The sequence below is a fragment of the Malaclemys terrapin genome, chromosome 4, assembly GCF_027887155.1.
Source record: "Malaclemys terrapin pileata isolate rMalTer1 chromosome 4, rMalTer1.hap1, whole genome shotgun sequence".
Taxonomy (NCBI): Eukaryota; Metazoa; Chordata; order Testudines; family Emydidae; genus Malaclemys; species Malaclemys terrapin.
Window position 1 is genome coordinate 111,376,521 of NC_071508.1, and position 17,614 is coordinate 111,394,134.

Here is a 17,614-nt window from a genome sequence, read left to right on the forward strand (position 1 = left end):
TTTGTAGGAGCCCAACATAAGATGCTTTTTAAGGTCCTGATTTTGAAAGGGCTCAGCACTTTCTGAAAATCAGGCCACTTCCAGGTGCTTCTGGTTGAGCAAACGAAAAACAAGGCTTCCCACTAGCCACTTGGGAAGCTGTAGGCCAGGGGTTCTCAAACTGGGGGCCAGGACCCCTAAGGGGGTCGTGAGGTTATCACGAGCTGTCAGCCTCCACCCCAAACCCCGCTTTGCCTCCAGCATTTATAATGGTGTTAAATATATAAAAACACATTTTTAATGTATAAGGGGGTCGCACTCAGAGGCTTGCTGTGTGAAAGGGGTCACCAGTACAGAAGTCTGAGAACCCTGCTGTAGGCCTTCGTCTTTCAGGGTACGTCTACACTGCAAAAAAACCCTGTGGCAATGAGTCTCAGAGCCTGGGTCCACGGACTCAGGCTCGTGGGGATCACGTGATGGGGCTAAAAACAGCATGGAGACATTCCCACTCAGGCTAGAGTCTGGGCTCTGAAACCCGGCTGGTGGCGGAGGTGGTCACAGAACCTGAGCTCCAGCCTGAGCAAGAGCATCCACACTGCTGATTGTAGCCCCGTGAGCCCGAGTCGGTTGAGCTGGGTTTTGAGACTCACTGCAATGGGTTTTTTTGCAGTGTAGACATTCAGTGCCTCCACTCCCTGTCTGTAAGCTGCACTGGCACTTCTCTACCACACCAGGGTGTTGGGAGGGTGAATACGTTAAAGACTGTAAGGTGCTCAGACACTCTGATGGTGGGGCCCATACAAATTAGCAAGGGCTTGTCTACACAAGGAAATTGACTGCCACAGCCATGGGGAATAATTATTCAGCTATAGCCATGCCAGTCAATATCCTTATGTAGACAAACCCATAAAGAGTGCCACACATTTGTTTTCATTCACCGGTACCTGCCCATGAGAGGATGCATGTTGTGTCTATGAATGACCAAAGCAGGGAGTAACCACCTTGAGTTGTGCAGCCTTCTGTGCCAGCCACCAGCATGTGCTCTCTACTGCCCTGTTGGTTTGCTTTGCCGCTGGAAATAAAAATTAATCTGCAAACCCAAAGCTCACAACATCGCTGCATTACTGACTAGTTTCTATCCAGGCGCTCAGGTTGGAACCCCACAGCTGTGACCTGCCTTGCTAGGGGGATTCTCAGCATGTCCCAAACTAAAGAAAGCAAAGGGAACTCAGTGCTCAGAAGTGTGGCCAGCTGCTGTTCTAGCATCCCCAGGGCTCTGCTAATGCAGCGCAGTCCTGAGCTGCATCACCGCCTGCTAGTCCAGTCCTGACCCCCAGTCAACTCTTCCCATGCCCCTTAGGCTGGAGTTGCAGGATCCCCACTATCCATATGCACCCCTCCCATCCCAGCTCCCCCATTAATCTCAATGCTTCCCTGCTGCCTCTTCTATTCTAACCCTGGCCTTCCTGCTTTCTTCCCACTTTCTCTGCTACCCATTCAGGTAGCTTGACATTGCCCTGGGCCGACTGACGGGGGAGAGAATGGTGGGGAGAGATTTGGACAGACTGAGTAGTGGAGAAGAGTTTGGTGGGGCCGGGGAGGCAGACACTAATGGAGAGGAGGAAAAGAAGGGGAGGGGAGAGAGGGCAAATCAGAAAAGACAAATGGGCCCAGCTCATCCCAGTGTTTTGTCCCTCTGGGTCTGAAGGCATAAAAGAATCATAAAACTAGGTGATCCGCCCTTTTGGTAATTCCTTTGGCTAAGGAGCCACCCCCTCAGGAGCCCCTACTGCAAGAGGTATTTGGGGGGCATCCTGGGGGGCATTGCTGCACGCCACCTATTCCCAGCTGTCACAATAGCCCTTGGGGGCCCTCAGGCTATGCCAAATGGCACCAGGGACTGAAGTATCCCCTGGCCAGCCTGGGGTAGAGGAGATACAAAGGTGACACAAACACCCTGAGCCCTGCCGCACCTCAGGGCTGGTGAAGGGATGGATGGGGGGCCAATGGTGAATTTATGCTTTAATAGTGTTTTTAGTGGAAAACAACAAAACCAAGACACAATCAACAATCACAATGCAAAACGTTCCCATCTTAGGCTGGTAAAATGGCCCACATGTGAGTAAACAAGGAGTGCGGGGACTGTGTCCTTCCAGGGCATGTATCCCTACATGAGATACTGGTCAGGTATCCTTCATTGGCTCTGGCCCCTTCTACTACACCAGTGGTTATAGCAGGGAGTTGGGAGTCAGGACTCCTGTGTTCCATTCCTAGCTCTGGCAGGGAGTATGGTTTAATGGTTAGGGCAGGGGAGACTGGGCATCAGGACTCCTGGGATCTAATCACAGCTCTGCAAGGGGCTGAAGTCTAGTGGTTGGTTGGGGTGGGAACTGGGAGTCAGGACTCCTGGGTTTGATTCCTGGCTCTGCTATTGACAGCAACTTCCCATCTATGTGCCTCAGTCTCCCTGCATACGTAACAGGGATAATAATATGTTCCTCCCAGGCTGGTGGTGGGGAGTTGAAGCTTAATTAATTAATGTTTTAAACTGCTTGGAGAGCTTTGACTAACAGAAATTATTAATATTGTCAAAGGTAGTCTCCACCCTGCTCCCAATGTTCCTCCTTCTGGGGGGTTTGGCACTCTCAGAAGCCTGTGTACCAAAGATGCAGAACAATCTGCACAAAAAGATCTCCTGTGCGTGCACTTGCCAATGGCCCTGGTCTCCTCTCCAGGACCCCTGCAAACCACATCACTTCTGGGGACCTCAGCTGTTTGGTGGGTGGGTGGATGGCTGGGAAGGTGGGAGGTCTGCAACTCAGTCTGTCAGGGAACTTCCCAAACTGGGCTTGGCAGATGGGGTGGGGAGCCCAGGGTACCTGGCACGTGATCAAACTCCTTGCTTGCTACATTTACAAATGAGCGGCTTTGGCATTTTCTGTGTCTCCATGCGCCGCCTCCTACTCTCTGAGGGGCTGAGTTTTGCAGCTTGTGCTAGGTTTTTTTCTCTCCGGTTGTTTGTCTCATTTGAAACTTTGTCGCTGTTTCTCAAACCGCCTGAAGGTGTCGGGGGTTTTTCAAGCTATTTTGAAGCTCGTTTTTCCCAGATGTGTGTGTTTTTTTTCTCAATGTAACTTTTTTTCTTCTTCGTAAAGTTTCCGCCCATGTGACTTTCAGCTTACGTCCCTCGCAGCTTCCGAGAAACCACAGGAGCCTAAGACCTAGACATCACTGCAAGGTGCAGTGACAGAGAGGAGAGAGGTGCAGGGAGGGACTGGGGCAGAGTGGCAGAGAAAGTGACACGGGGAGAGCAACAACGTGACAAAGAGAGGGACAGGGAAAGAGGCAAAGAAAGTAACCAAGGGAGAGAGGGAAAGACGGCAGGGGAAGGGAGGGGTGAGTAAAAGCCAAAGGAAACCAAGATCACCAAGGACACAGAGGAAGCAGAAGAGGCCCTGGGCAGAGGGACGCGAGCCATGCCCCATAGCTCTGACAGCAGCGACTCCAGCAGCTTCAGCCAGTCACCCCCACCTAGCAAACAGGTAACACTTTGAATTCTTTGTACCCATGCTCCCATCCTGGGGTGTTTTCACAGCGCAGAATGACAGGGCTTTCTAGGAATCAGCCTGGGGAGAGACACGCTAACTCAGTCCACTGTGCACTTACTCCACTTTGCTGCAAATTCTGTACTCTACTTTCAAACAGGGAGTTACTGCGCTTTAAAGATTTGCATTGTGTCCATGCAGGCGTTTTCAATGCAACCTGGCTTGAGTTAGTGCGAACTAAACCCCCCATGTAAACCAGGCCACAGAGAGCTAAGCAGGAAGCCCCCATGCAGGAACAAGCTTAAAACCAAAGGACAGAGTGAGGAGTGTTTTTGCAGAGGAAGCACATTAGCACAGGCCCCATGAGGGGCGGCACCTGAAACGCTTGGTTCTGACTGCGGGGGCCACCCCACAAACTCCAGGCATCCAGCAGGCTGGGAGCTTGGTAAAGTGAGAGTACAAGTGTCTCTGCAGAGACCCTGTTGTGGGCTCTGAGCCCTCCCCCAGCATGTGGTCAGGATCTCATTCTGAATCCAAATCCTTCCCATGCCATCATACATCACTTAGGGCATGAACGAGGCTCCACTATCCTTGTCTATCCTGAGCTGCTCTCTGCATCTTTTCTATTTAAGTCCCATAAGTTTCCCTGTCTAAGTGCTGTTGTATGGAGGGATTCTTTGAGTGGACCCCTTTTGTGTGTTCTTCCGGCTGTCCGGTGGCATGCCTGCCACGGGGTTATTCTTAAGACGTGTCCCGGGTGATTCCATCTTCTTTTCTGGATACCTGTATTGGTAATTTTATTCTTTGCTAGCTGTTAACCACATGGTGCTGCGCAGGACACCAGATATGAGGGATCTTTCCCCCAAGGAGCTTACAGACAAACACTGAGTAGATGGTGCTGGCTGGGCAAACAGGGATTGGGAGAGCACTCTGTCTAGAAGGGAATGAAGCTTAACAGCAGTCAAGGGGGATGTAGACAAATGGGGTACCCAGACTGGGATCTTCACTGTGCAAGGCTGGGGGCAATAAGGTAAGAGGCTAGGCTGGATATGTTGGCTGGGGTGGGTTGAGGAAGGAAATTGAAGGTAAGGATGTGAGGTTTAAATTTGAGGAAATGGAGAGATCACAAAGTTGGGGGAGGGAGAAAAGGGACAGACCGATGGTTCAGGAAGATAACTCTAGAGGCTGCATTTTGCAAGCAGAGGAGGGAGGTGGTGTACGTGTCAGAGAGTCCAGAGAGGCAGCAGTTACAGTGGAAGACAGAAAATGATAGGATCTGATGAGGGTTTTAGCTGCCACAGAGTGTGGGAGGATCAGTTCTCAGTAGAGAACCTTCCATAATAATAATAAATAATAAAAATAAGAATGAATAACAATTAATGCCAGAATGGCTGCTGAATGACGCTGAGGAGTGAGATCTTCAAGCAAAGAGACCTCACATCCCAGAGCTGGGAGAGCATAGCCCCTCTCTGCATAACTCTGGTGAAAATGTGATCCGGAATATTGCCGCCAATTCTGGATACCAAATTAGCAGCAAGACATTAAAACGCAGGGAGTTCAGAGAAGAGCAAACAAAGCGATCAGGGGTCTGTAGTGACTGAGTCGGGGGAAAGATAAAAAAAGCTGAGCCTGGAGCTGAGCTAAGCAGGGACGTAAGTGCAAATGTATGAAACAGATAAACCCCAGAATAGAAGGGCAATTATTTAGGGTGACATATGGGAACTAGGAGTAATAGGATGAAATGAAGAAAGGTAAAAAGCAAGCTGAATGCCAGGATTGACTCCTTGGCAGTGAGATAAGTCAGGCAGTGAAATCATCTCCCAGGGGAAGGGCGGGAGTCCCATTGGCATGGGACACTGGAAACTCTACTGCACAAAGAATAAAAAAGTGCTGTATAGGGGACAGTCCTGCCCTGGCCCTTGGGGAGGTTGGACTGGGTGATCCAACAGGTTTATTTTTTTTCATCTTTGACTCCTGTGGTTCTGCGGGTTACAACCCAAGCCTGTACCATGGAGACAGAGTTCACTTCCCAGTTCTACCAGCATGTCCAGATTACAGAATTACATCTCAGAGGTGGCTGTTAAGTGCCTCACACATCCTTGTAGTAGGAGAGCACCTCTACCCTGGTTTTGCACTGATGCTGTGTGTCAGACGGGGATATGTGGCCTATGTGGCCAGAAGAGTGGGTGTGGTGATCTTTGCTGAGAGGAATGTTCGCTTGGGGCTGTTCTGCCCTGTACCCCTGACCTCATGCCTCTCTATGGTAGTGGAGGTGATATCTCTGTCATTCCCAGGCCCTGTATTTTTCAGGATTCTTCTGATGACATGAGGAAAGTTCAGAGGAGGGAGAAGAATCGCATCGCAGCTCAGAAGAGCAGGCAGAGGCAGACCCAGAAGGCAGACACCCTGCACTTGGTAAGAGCTTCCATTCTCTCCCCATCTGGATCACTGGGGCCTTGCACACATCAGGGGACATGTTCTAGCACAGATGAACACATAGCACAGCCATTCAATTCAGGCAGGGGCAGGAAGAGCATGGGCCAGCATAGCGTGTGACGGCAGCTCTAGCAGCAGCTGGATGGTGAAGGTGAAGGGTGCTCCTTCCAGGAGCAGCCAGATGTTCCCTTCAAAATGGAACAGGTGTACTCTGTTGAAAGTCACCTCTGCTGAAGCCTCTCCTCTTGGTTCCTCCTCATATTCTCTGGACCTTTTGTTTCTGCTCTTTCTGTCCTTTTGGAGATGAGATGGCTGAAGCTGTGTGCAGGATCCTGGGTTGGGTGGGAGGAATGAGGAATGTACCTCTCTTCGTTAGAGGTATATTCTTTCCCATATTATTCTCCATTCCGCAATAACACGTTGGGTCTGATCCTGATCCATGCATGTGAATGGAAATTTTGCCACTTGCTGCAATGGGAGTGGGGTGAGGCCCCTTTATTTGCAGTTCTGATTGCTGTTGTGCACACAGCAGATGCCTTCTCTGGCTGGCGACATCCGCCTGTATTTCAGACCCAGCAGTGTGCACCTTCCCCTTGCACTTATCCACAACGAATTTCCTCTGCCCAGTCACCTAGTGTTATGGGGTCCCTCAGGAATTCCTACCTACTCTTGATCAGTCTTATTAATTCTGTGTCATCAGCAAATGTTACCACCCTTCCAGCTCATTGATTAAAAACAATGAATAACCATGCCGCTAGGACTAATTTCTGAGGGACCCCATTCTCAACCTCTCTCTGAGCTGTAAATTGCCCACATAGTCCTACTTTTTGCACCCAGGTTTTAATCTGTGGCAAGACTTTACCTCTTGCCCTGAATTTATCGTTACCTTTTTAGTTTCTTCTGACTGTCTCAAAAATCCTTTAAAAGCCTGAATACACAAGGACAGACACTCCCTCGCCTCGCACTTCTTGTCACCTCTCATATCCATGCAAAGAGCATGTAAAACGCTGCCATTCTGACTTGGTAGCATTTTATGTTTGCTGTGCATAGGTTTAAATGATGATACAATGTGCAAAGCCAGGAGAATCAAGCCCTAGAGCTGGAAAAGCCCCACTAGGTCTCCGTCAGTCCATTGCCTGCCATCTATGCAGGATAATTCCCCATTGTATGATTACTAGTGTTTTGTCCAGTTTAATTTTAAATGTCCCCAGTGGTGAGGCTCCTACCCCTTCCCTTGGGAGAGAGCTCCACAGCTGAATACTTTGCACGGTCCTGATATCCGGCATACATCTTGCCTCTCTTAGTTTCACCCTGTTTCTTTGCCATATTGCCACACTGGGACTGTGCAGTGGGGTTGGGGGAGGTGGGATGGGGTGTCAGGCTGTCGACTCCCACTTACTGCCCAAAGCCACTTTTCTCAGTGTAAGGAATTTGGCATCTACTTTACCAGGGACCCTAAGTATTTGGCTGCAGTTAGCAGGCATGGGAGTGGTGTCAGAACAGGAGGGTATGACTCCTGAGTTTGTGTAATTAAATCTTAGACTTCCCTTTAAACAGGGAGTGGTCAGGCTTCTGCTCAAGACGCTGTCCCTTGATCTTAGAAGCCTCCACACCCCCATCTATCCCCACTATGGGGAGGATTATTGAGCAAGTGGTGTTAGAGCAGCTTCTGCCACAGCCTGACTGCACAGGTGTCCTCAATGCTTCTTTAGTAGTGGGTTCATTACAGGGAAGGTGTTCCTCACTCTCCATGGCTGATGATCCTTTTAGAGGTGGACACTGATCCATGCTGATTTGGTTAGCTCTGTCAGTGTCATGTGATACCACAATCGCGGGGTTAGTCACTAATCTGCTGCAGCTCACAACAGCAGATTGGAAAGCCTTTCAGTGGGTTTGTTATTTTCTCTCCCAGAGACTCCAGAGAGCAGGAATGACTACTGACTTTTCCTCTCCTCGGGCCCTCCCTTGCTGTGTCCCAAGGCATTCCCCTTGCTGGAGGAGACAGTGAGGCATGTGGCTTGCAGTTTTACCATGGTGCAGATGACACTGATACTACAATCTCTTTGTTTTCTTAGGCTAGGTCTACACTGGGGGGGGGGGGTCGATTTAAGATACGCAAATTCAGCTACGCGAATAGTTGAATTCGATGTATCTGATCTGACTTACCCCGCTGTGAGGACGGCAGCAAATTGACCGCCGCGGCTCCCCTGTCGACGGCACTTACTCCTACCTGGGCTGGTGGAGTATGCATGTCGATTCGGGGATCGATTGTCGCGTCCCGACGAGATGCGATAATTTGATCCCGATCCAGGCGGGTAGTGAAGACAAGCCCCTAGTACCTGGCAAAGGTGGGAATGTGGATGGGAGCAAAGTAATTTAAGATCAACCTGGATAAGACAAAACTGACGCTAATGGGTAGGGGAGACAGCTGGAGGAATGGGACAGAGACGTGGTTTCACCTTTTTGCTGGAGATGCCTGTCAAACCTTGGCCAATATAGTTTCCAGTCTCTGGATTATAATGGATCCCCAAACACTTTTCATCTCTGATAGGCATAGTGACTGTGAAAGTGCCTCTTGGATGCAGGACTTTTCAGTGTCAATGGTCAGTTCAGGCCACTGTAATCACTTTAAAAGGATCCAGAAGTTTTAACTGGTGCAGAACAGAGTGGCTTGTTGCTTGAGTGGAGTGAGTCATTAAGAGCCTATAACTCCCAAACTGGCTTCTTGTCAGCTTCTGAGTGTGGAGTTGGTTAAGATCTGTGAAGCATTAGGCTGTGTGGGACCCAGTGATCTGAGAGATCCCTTCTCCCTTCTGCAAGGTCCAGCTGTGGCAGTTAATATCTGATGGTGCGTTTGTTTTAACTAGTGCAAAGTGCCCCAATACTGAGGCAATAGGGACCTTTATATATCAGGTTCCTGCCACTAGCAATCCCAGCGGGGTGATCAGAGATGTGGCAGGCGGCTTTGTTTTGGATGAGTGGCTAGCAGGGTAGCTATTTAGCCCTTGGGGCCCATAGGGCATGGTAAACAGTCATTCAAGATCTCATAGCACTGTCCATAGAGTCTCAGTGCCCCAGTAGCCTGGCTAAATTTCAACCTAGGTTCCAACATTCTGTCTCTCCAAATCCCCACTGTGGTTTCAACTGGACAAAGGATTCTTCAGCTCCTGTCTCAAACTGCTGAGTAGCATTGCGGGGTGCTGTTCAGTGGCTGAGGTGTTCCATGCTAGTGACGGCTGCTTTTCAGGAGCGGTGCATACAGTCTGTCATGCGTTTTGAGTACCATTAGGCAGGACTGTACATCATCACTACCATTATTATTCATTTTTTTCTTCTGAGGCCTCAGTTTCCCTCTTTCTTTCTGTCACATCAATGTCCCTCCCCCTCCCTGCCATACGTCTGGTTTCCCCGGGCGCTGGCAGGAAGCAGTGAGTCTTGTCTTACCATGGCAATGACAGGTTTCCTGTGACAGGTGGTTTTCTGGTTATTTCTGATTATAACGGCGGTTATTTATCATCCCCTCCCCCCAGGCCAATCTGCCTCAGGTCGGGATGTGGCCTGGGAGGTGTGTGCGTGAGAGGGAGCTGTGAGCGCCTGGGCGGGGAACGTGCTGGTGCTGCTGTCACTTCTCGTAAGCAGCTGCTGGGGAGAGAGTGCGGCTGAGGGCTGAGAATGTCACTGGCTCCGTGGCAGGACCCCTGGCTGGCTGGGGGTGGGGTGGGAGTTGCCCAGACACAGCGCTGCTTTGAATTTACAGGAAATGTGTCACTGTGGAAACTCTCCGGGGTAGTCAGATGAAGGGCTCAGACCTCTCTCCCCCTACCCAGATACCCCCAGTCCCTTCCCTGAGGCATAGGGTGACCAGATAATAAGTGTGAAAAATCAGGACAGGGGTGGGGTGGGGGGTAATAGGAGCCCATATTAAAAAAAGCCCCAAATATCAGGACTGTCCCTATAAAATCGGGACATCTGGTCACCCCATTGAGGCAGTTCTATCTGCTCCCAGCAGCACTGAGATACTGCAGTGACAGCCAGACACTTGAAAGGTGCTGATAGACAGAGACAGATAGATCAGAAAAGCCATCCCCTTATCTTCTTTCAAGTCCCTCCTCAGACTTGTCTCTTCTGTAAAGCACAAAGGAAACTGCAACCTGTGAATTGTTAGGCAGGGGGCGAATTGTGATCACTGCTCCTGACTGGCTGAGAGGTGTGTACATCCTACCCTGTTCCCCTCATCCGCACCCCTGCTTATTTGTCTTCTCCACTGTTATGTTGGTCTCCTGGACTGTAAATTCTTTGGGGCAAGGGATTGTCATTTTCCTATATGTGTGTACAGTGCCTGGCATAATGGGGTCCTCAGCTGGTTGCTTTAGGCACCAGAGCAATATCAATGTATAATAATAACATCGATGGGAGCCAGCTCCCCCTGCAGTTTGAGCACTAATCCAGCTGTCCTCCCGCTGCTGCTCTGCAGAGATACCATCGCCCTCTACCACCCACCCCCTCTGGCCACACTGCTCAGCCAGTTTTCCTCCCAGAATTCCCCCCACCCCTTTGATGGCTCTGCAGGCAGAACGCTAATCTAGTCCCTGCTGCTTTTGTGCCCTCAGGAGAGCGAGGACCTGGAGAGGCAGAACGCTGCCCTGCGCAGGGAGATCAAGCAGCTGACAGAAGAAATGAAGCATTTCACCTCAATGCTGAGTTCCCATGAGCCCCTCTGCTCCATCCTGACCACGGTGCCCCAACCGCCCCCGGAGGTGCTGTATGCCACACACTCCTTCCACCAGCCCCACATCAGCTCCCCACGCTTCCAGCACTGAGCCTGGCCACAAGGACACGCAGCCTGCAGGTTCCACAAATGGAAATCAGAGACCCCACGGGGCTCACTCTTTGGTTCGCAGGAGGGACATGGACTGTTACAGCTATTCCTGCCCCTCCTTCAAGCGTCTACTGAGCCAGGCCCAGGGTCACATGTCTAGGAGTTGGCCCCGGTGCAGATATGGCAGAACACCAGGAGGCATCTTCAGGGAGGTTAAATCTCAGATCAACAGAGAAGGGAAGCGTTTGCAAATTGGCACCAATCCCTGTTCTGTTGTTTGCACTGGGACCCTCGCATGGGTCTATGTGACACAGGAACCCTGTCTCCATGTGAGCAGTCAGCTGGAGACTTCACCAGTGAGTGCTCCTAGGAGAGGAGCGCTGGGAATGAGGGGCCATGGGGTAGCGGGGGAGACTGTTTTTTTTTTTTTTTTAATAAAGAGTAAAATGTTTAACGCTTTCTATAAAAACCTGGCATGGCCTCCCCTGAGATTCCACATTACACACTGAGCATGGCGGAAAACGGGGAAGACAACACTAGAAATTCTGGGGAACGGCCCTATATGGAGCAGCGGAGACCTGGGGCTGGAGAAGCTGTGCTAATGTCTAATCCAGACAACAGCAGCCTGTCGTCAATGTGTAACAGAGGGGCTGGCATGTCTCTGCCCTCTCTCTGGGCCAGGAAGGATGAGGAAGGGCCATTTATGTGTTTGTTGTGTCCTTTGGCCTTTCCTGTGGGACATCTATTCCCCAGCGCTGCAGGGATGAGGCTGGCTGCTAACACTGGTACCTGTACATACACAGTTACAACTCACTTCTCTGCTGGCTCCCCCAGCTCTCAGCTGCCTGCAGACCAAATTCTTTCATTAAAGATCCCTGCTGGCTCTGTCATGACAGAAACACAAAGGTACAGATAACAATATGGACTGTATCTGCAGCAGACACACACACCAGTCACGGAGCTGGCCACCCATGTGCCCCAGACCTATGCACAGATTTGTGTGCATCCTGCCTCCACAAACCCTGTTGCTGCCGTAGATTAGTGTTTGGCCATTCTCAAAATTACTGCCTACTTTAAGGAATAACAGCAGCAGTGTTCTCCCAGCAAGGGGCACTGTCTGCAGCTTTGCTAGAGGGGTAAGAAATAGACATTGTGCTGAAGCTCTGGAATTAAGTGATCTGAGCTATGGGTGCCCTCCTTGCTCACAGGAGGTTGTTTCCAGTCTCTCTGGTGTGTCAGAGAACAAACCCAAAAGTGACAGGCAGAAGAGCAGGAAACTCCCTGAAGTCCACTAGTAACCTCACTGTACACCTGGGAAGTTCCAGTGATGGGTGCTATCCTCCTCTTCCCCCATGTGAAGTTGCCGCAGGAGGGGCCCAGGAAACACTGTGAGGTTTCTCACTAACCCTCCTTCAAAGGACATGGCCTCCCAACCTTGCTGTTCCTGCTGGGAAGGGAAGCCCTGCTCCCTTGGATGCAGGGGTGTCTCTGTGGAAGTTTGGGCTCCTCTGCCAAGGGGAGGGGCACGCACAGGGGCAAGATGATGGTGATTCTAGCAGAACCATTTTAGAATCTGGAGAGAAGTAGGCCATGGAAGGCAGCCTCCTGCTCCCAGCTCCCCTCTCATCTCTGCAGAGGCAGGATGCCAGGGCTTCCACTGGCAAGCATGGCTGGCCCAGTGCACATCCCAGGCAGGCAGCAGAGGAATCTGGATTTTGTTTGTATGCAATATGCCAAAGCAGAAGACACTAAAAGGCAGTTGTAAATATCCCAGCCATATAAAATCTAGCAGGCTTTGATTGGGGCAGTCTCAGGGCATCTTACAAATCCCTGGATCTCACACAGGTAGGAATTTCATTATATCCAGTCACACAGCAACCAGAACTACTCACCCCCCAATGAATGCTCTACTTTGAGATCCCCATTTTATAGGTTCTTTCCCAGAATGTGCTCATCTTGTATCTGGCCCTTTAAATCTGGGAAAAACAACTAGCTGTAGCCCCAAAGTGATCATTTAGTGTGAGTGCTGCAGACTGCACTTCCTCTCCTTCCAGCTGGTAAGTGCTTCGGGTCCTGCTGAGTGTTCTACTGGCTTTTTCATTCTGTCATCTCTAGAGATGACCTTGCATGTTGGTCTAGAAGAGATTGGGGAGCATACAGTGGGTCTATTGCTCCCATATTTGTTCTTTCCCATGCAGGGATCCATTAGGCTCTGTCTCCTTACTGGGGGAGAGACAGGCCCCATAGCAGGAGTCTCCACTGATTTAAAATACCTCCTGGCTTATGGGGAATCTCTGTCCATGTTCACAACTTTAGTGCTTTTTCACTGCTTTGAAATTCCACGCCTGTTTTACCTCTAGGCCAGTGGTTCTTAAACTGTGGGTTGGGACTCCAAGTTGGGTCGTGACCCCATTTTAATTGGGTCACCAGGGCTGGTGTTAGACTTGCTGGGGTCTGGAGTCGAAGCCCAAGCGCCCCTGACTGGGATCAAAGCTGAAGCCTGAGCCCCACCACCTTCAGCCCTGGGTGGCAAGGTTCCAGTTACAGGTCCCCTACCTGGAGCTGAAGCCCTTGGGCTTCAGCTTTGGCCCCACTGCTTGGGTGGTGGGACTTGGGGTAAGGGGTAAGGCTGGGAGATGGCTTCACAGCAAACTCCTCTACAGGGACGTGACAAAGGCTATCAGAGCTCACTCTCTTTCTAAACAAACACTAGTCCCTTCATGATGGGACCTTCAACCCTAGCGCTTGCCTCTAGTGTGGCTGGCTGCAAGCAGGAAGAATTCCTTCAAGCAGCTCTGTATGCAGCAAGATCTACCAAATACCACCAGGTTCTTTTATGTTTGTGCCAGAAGAAATGTCTTCCAATCTGAACTGCTGTCACGATGACACTAGCAGCCAATCAGTCGCTGGTCCCAATGGGTATTTTCTATATTTCTTTTCCCCTTATTTGTATTCCTGAGGATTTTTGCATAAGAGCAGCATCTTGCCTTTCTTAAAGCCCCTTAGGTATTGTCTCCCCACACCCAGCCCTGAGCCACAGTCTGCTGTCAGAGATCACAGTGCAGTGGTGTGAAGATGATTATGATGTCACAATTGGAGAATTTTGATGTCATCTGGGGACATGCCAGTTTGCCCCTGTTTTAATCAAAATTGCTAATGGTTATTCCTCTCTGTCCCTCTGAAAGATTCTCCTAGTCCCATCTGTTCAGTAGAGGTATGTTCTGATTTTTCTCCTTTATAACAGATCTAGAGGTTCTCCCCTTATAACAGATTTCTCTGAGCAGCAATGGATGGAAGGATACTTAATACACACAGAGAAATCCTGTTTTCATTCAGAGGTCAGTGATGAAGAACTGAGGGGCAGAAATATAGAGAATAGCTGCTATTTAAGGAATTAAGGATCCGGGGACTTAAGCACTGGTATTGTGCTGACATCTTCTGGATGTAAGAAGAACTGTTCAGATATTAATGGCTTCATCGGGATGTTCATGTTGTAAAACGTTTGGGGGAAGCTTTTTTGCATTCTGATAAATCAGAGCTGATTTAAAGCTCAGCCATTGACTAGATACCATGGAAGGAATCTGAATGATTAAAGCTACTACCTGTTAAAATGAGGCTTGGGCTGCAGCCTTTCCCCAGCTGATTGAATCTCACCTGGAATGATGCTGTGGTGATGGGAGCCCATCTAAATGCCTCGACAGAAACAAGAAGCTTTGTTTGCTTATTATTTCAGAACCAAGGATTCAGTGAGTGAATGGGGGGTTGGGTGTGGGATTCTACTGAATCATCCCAGCAAGTTTCTATCGCATCTGAAAAGTTTGGTGAGCTCTCCTCAGCATTTTGTTCCCCACAACAACTTCCCTTCGTTCCTGTATGTCACCTGCACAGTGGTGTGCAGCAAATGCACATACCAGATGTGGAAGGGACTAAGTGTCTAAGTGAATTGCAGTTGGAGGGGTAGTAGCTCTATGCTTAGAATTTTTTTTTAAAAGGTCTTATTAATCTGATTAGGCCTGATCCTGTCTAAAGGTAAAACCTGGCATCCTAGGTTGCTTGTTTCTCTGTAATATCTGAGTAATGGCTGATCTTAATGATTGGCTACCCAGCCAGATAAGTTGTGTAGTGTGTGGGGTTGTTGTTTTTTAATATTTGAGTGTGCAGGAGAATCTGGGTTTGATTCCTGTAATTGCTATCTTGTCTCCTGGGACTTGGGTGATACCATAGCAAAAGTTACTGCCATGGGCTGTGCTCTGGGCAGATCTCTGACTAGGCAGGCTGAAGCCTGGTCAACCTTTGAGTGGGAGACCTCCAAGTTCAGAGAATTGGTGGAACACAGGTATCTATTGTGCACTGGGCTGCAGCTGTGCTTGCTATTCCTGCAGTCCTGGTCATTGCTGTCCTCACAATAATGTATTCATTTATTTGTTGTTATAGATTTTCCTCCACTAAAACAAAGTGAAGGAAATTGCTGTGTTTGCCAAATGTCCATCAGTGATCAGGTGAAGCTGTGACATTGGGGGAACTCTGAGGTATGCTTTTCTCAGCAGCCTTCCCCAAGCCCATTCCCATATACAACCCACACTAGGCTTTTTTTGGCATGCTCATGCAGCAGTTTGGCATTAAGCCTCTGGAATGTCAAGGATGGAGGTGCCCCCACCACACCCATGCACAAACTCACTGTTTTGCAGCACGGCAAATGCTTGCTATCCGCATTTCAATGCTGCTCCTCCAGTCAGGTGTGTACAGATAATGAAGCTCAACTGCTGAGTTATGTTTAAAGCATCTCCTTGCTGCCTTGACTTTGCTCTGTGCAGTCCTACTTCCTCTTATCACATTCCTTCTTGTCTCTTTCACCATATACATCAAATAACTTCCCACATTGTATCCTTCCTTTCCTCCGCTCTTAATGAGCCCTTTCCATCCTGCCTTCCCTGTGCTTGGAATGCCTTGCTTGGCCCAGTGTACCTAGAGTGACCAGATAGCAAGTGTGAAAAATCAGGATTGGGGGGTAATATGTATGTTGCCTATATAAGACAAAACCCCTAATATGGGGACAGTCTCAATAATATTGGTTACCCTAACTGTTACCAGATACACACACTCTTCTTTCAAATCCCTCTTCAGAACTCACTTCTGCCAAGCCTAGCAATGCTGCCAACCGATGGCAGGAAAAGTATCATCACCTCCCCGCGCCACCCATTTCATTAAAGCAACAAGCTTTAAGAGAGACTCAGCCTCTGGGTCTCACAGCGGTGTGCACTGTTAAATCTGGGGCTTGTTTACACAGGAAAGTTACACTGATGGTAGACTCTTGTGAGGCTACTAAAGAAGCTAACTAGTCATGGAGTAAGAGGCAGAGTACTGTATTGTCATGGATCAAACACTGGCAAGGCTGGTATAGCTTAAGGGGTTCAACTTCTCTAGTGTGGACACAGTTACGCAGGTATAAAGGTGTTTATACCAGAAAAGTTTATTCCCATAAGGAAAGGGAAAAAAGCAATATTGGGGTAAGGCATCTTAATATCGATGTATCTGTGTCCACACTGGAGGGGTAGTACCACTGTAACTGTACAATTTTGGAGTTAGGGGGTTGTCCCCAGGAGAGAGTTGCACTGGTCTAACTTACTGTATTAATTGAAACCAATAAAGGTATAGGTGAAATTGTCTTGTAAAAAATCACACCCCGATTGACCTAGTTTTACTCGTGCATAACCTGTTTAGAGACCAGGCCTCAGTCCTGGTTTACCCAGGAAAGTTGTTTTTCGGTATGAACTAAGGTGTGATTTTAAACAGATAAAGTTCTCCCATTATCACACGCACACACCCCTCCATTGTGGACGTTCTTATTCTAGTATAAGGGTGTTTACACAGTGGTGGGATATGCTGATAAAACTTTCCCAAGTAGCGAAGGTCTGAGTGCCTCAGAGCAGAAACCATATCTTCTGTGTATTTACAGAGCTGAGCCTATGGTCAGTGCTTAACAAGTAATAATTAATAAGCTGCATCTCTTACTCTGGCCATAGATGCATGTACAGACTGTGGAATGTTATACAGCTGTACACAGTTGTTGCATGATCATGTAATGAAACAACTTGTAACGTAGATAGGAGAAGGCCTGTCAAGTCCCCTCTGGTCCATCTACCAGGGCTAGCACAGGTTTGGTCCCCACAGGAAATTTTCTAGGGGTTTGTAGCGACCCTTCCGCTTAGCTGTTAACAACCTTTTTTCTCTTTCTCCTCCCTTTTGTTGGTCTTTTAGTTACTTTAAACTTAAATTATCCCACAATGTAAGTTATTATTTCTGGTCATTTCATTTCAGGGTAGGGAAGGAGAAAAATTAACCCAAACAATTTGATACATTGATACTTTTTGTCAGATGTGTTTTCCTTGGGTGGGGCTGACTTTGGATTGATTTGTATACTTCCTCTGTTGATTTGCATATGTGAATGTTAGGGGGTTTGGTTTGGGAGAGGAAAGCAGTTGCATATTTATTCCTTCTGGATCCAGTGTACTCAAGTTACATGTCAGAAGACAGTTTCTCTCTCTGCTGATTCTGCAAACTCTGTCTGAGAGCTGAGATTCCAGCAGGGCTTTTACTGCCTCTTAAACAAGAATATAGCTGTTGATTCTGTCAATGCTGTGTGAGACAAAATCGAAGGCACCTTCTGCCCACTACCTGTCACCAATCCTCCTCACTCTGCTTAGACCCCTTTTCTTCCATGAATCCTTCCTTCACCCATCTCAATAACGATGGTTCCATATGCTCTTGTGCCCAACTTTTGATCCACGACTGTTTTTGTGCTTCAATTCAGGCTCTCCAGGGAGGGATATTGTCT

General features: G+C 48.9%; 1 protein-coding gene across 1 annotated transcript; it reads left to right on the top strand.

Annotated features, from left to right (window-relative positions):
• Positions 1 to 3,215: 3,215 nt before the first annotated feature.
• BATF (basic leucine zipper ATF-like transcription factor) lies at positions 3,216 to 11,180 on the top strand. The gene is made up of 3 exons (XM_054027912.1): positions 3,216 to 3,521; positions 5,835 to 5,939; positions 10,571 to 11,180. The coding sequence occupies exons 1-3, from the start codon at positions 3,456 to 3,458 to the stop codon at positions 10,778 to 10,780; spliced, it is 381 nt and encodes a 126-aa protein (XP_053883887.1). The 5' UTR covers positions 3,216 to 3,455; the 3' UTR covers positions 10,781 to 11,180.
• Positions 11,181 to 17,614: the final 6,434 nt, after the last annotated feature.

Coding starts and splice junctions, on each gene's coding strand:
- BATF (XM_054027912.1), top strand. CDS start 3,456: ATGCCCCATAGCTCTGACAGCAGCGACTCCAGCAGCTTCAGCCAGTCA. Junction 3,522..5,834: donor CACCCCCACCTAGCAAACAG/GTAACACTTTGA, acceptor TGTATTTTTCAG/GATTCTTCTGATGACATGAG. Junction 5,940..10,570: donor AGGCAGACACCCTGCACTTG/GTAAGAGCTTCC, acceptor TTGTGCCCTCAG/GAGAGCGAGGACCTGGAGAG.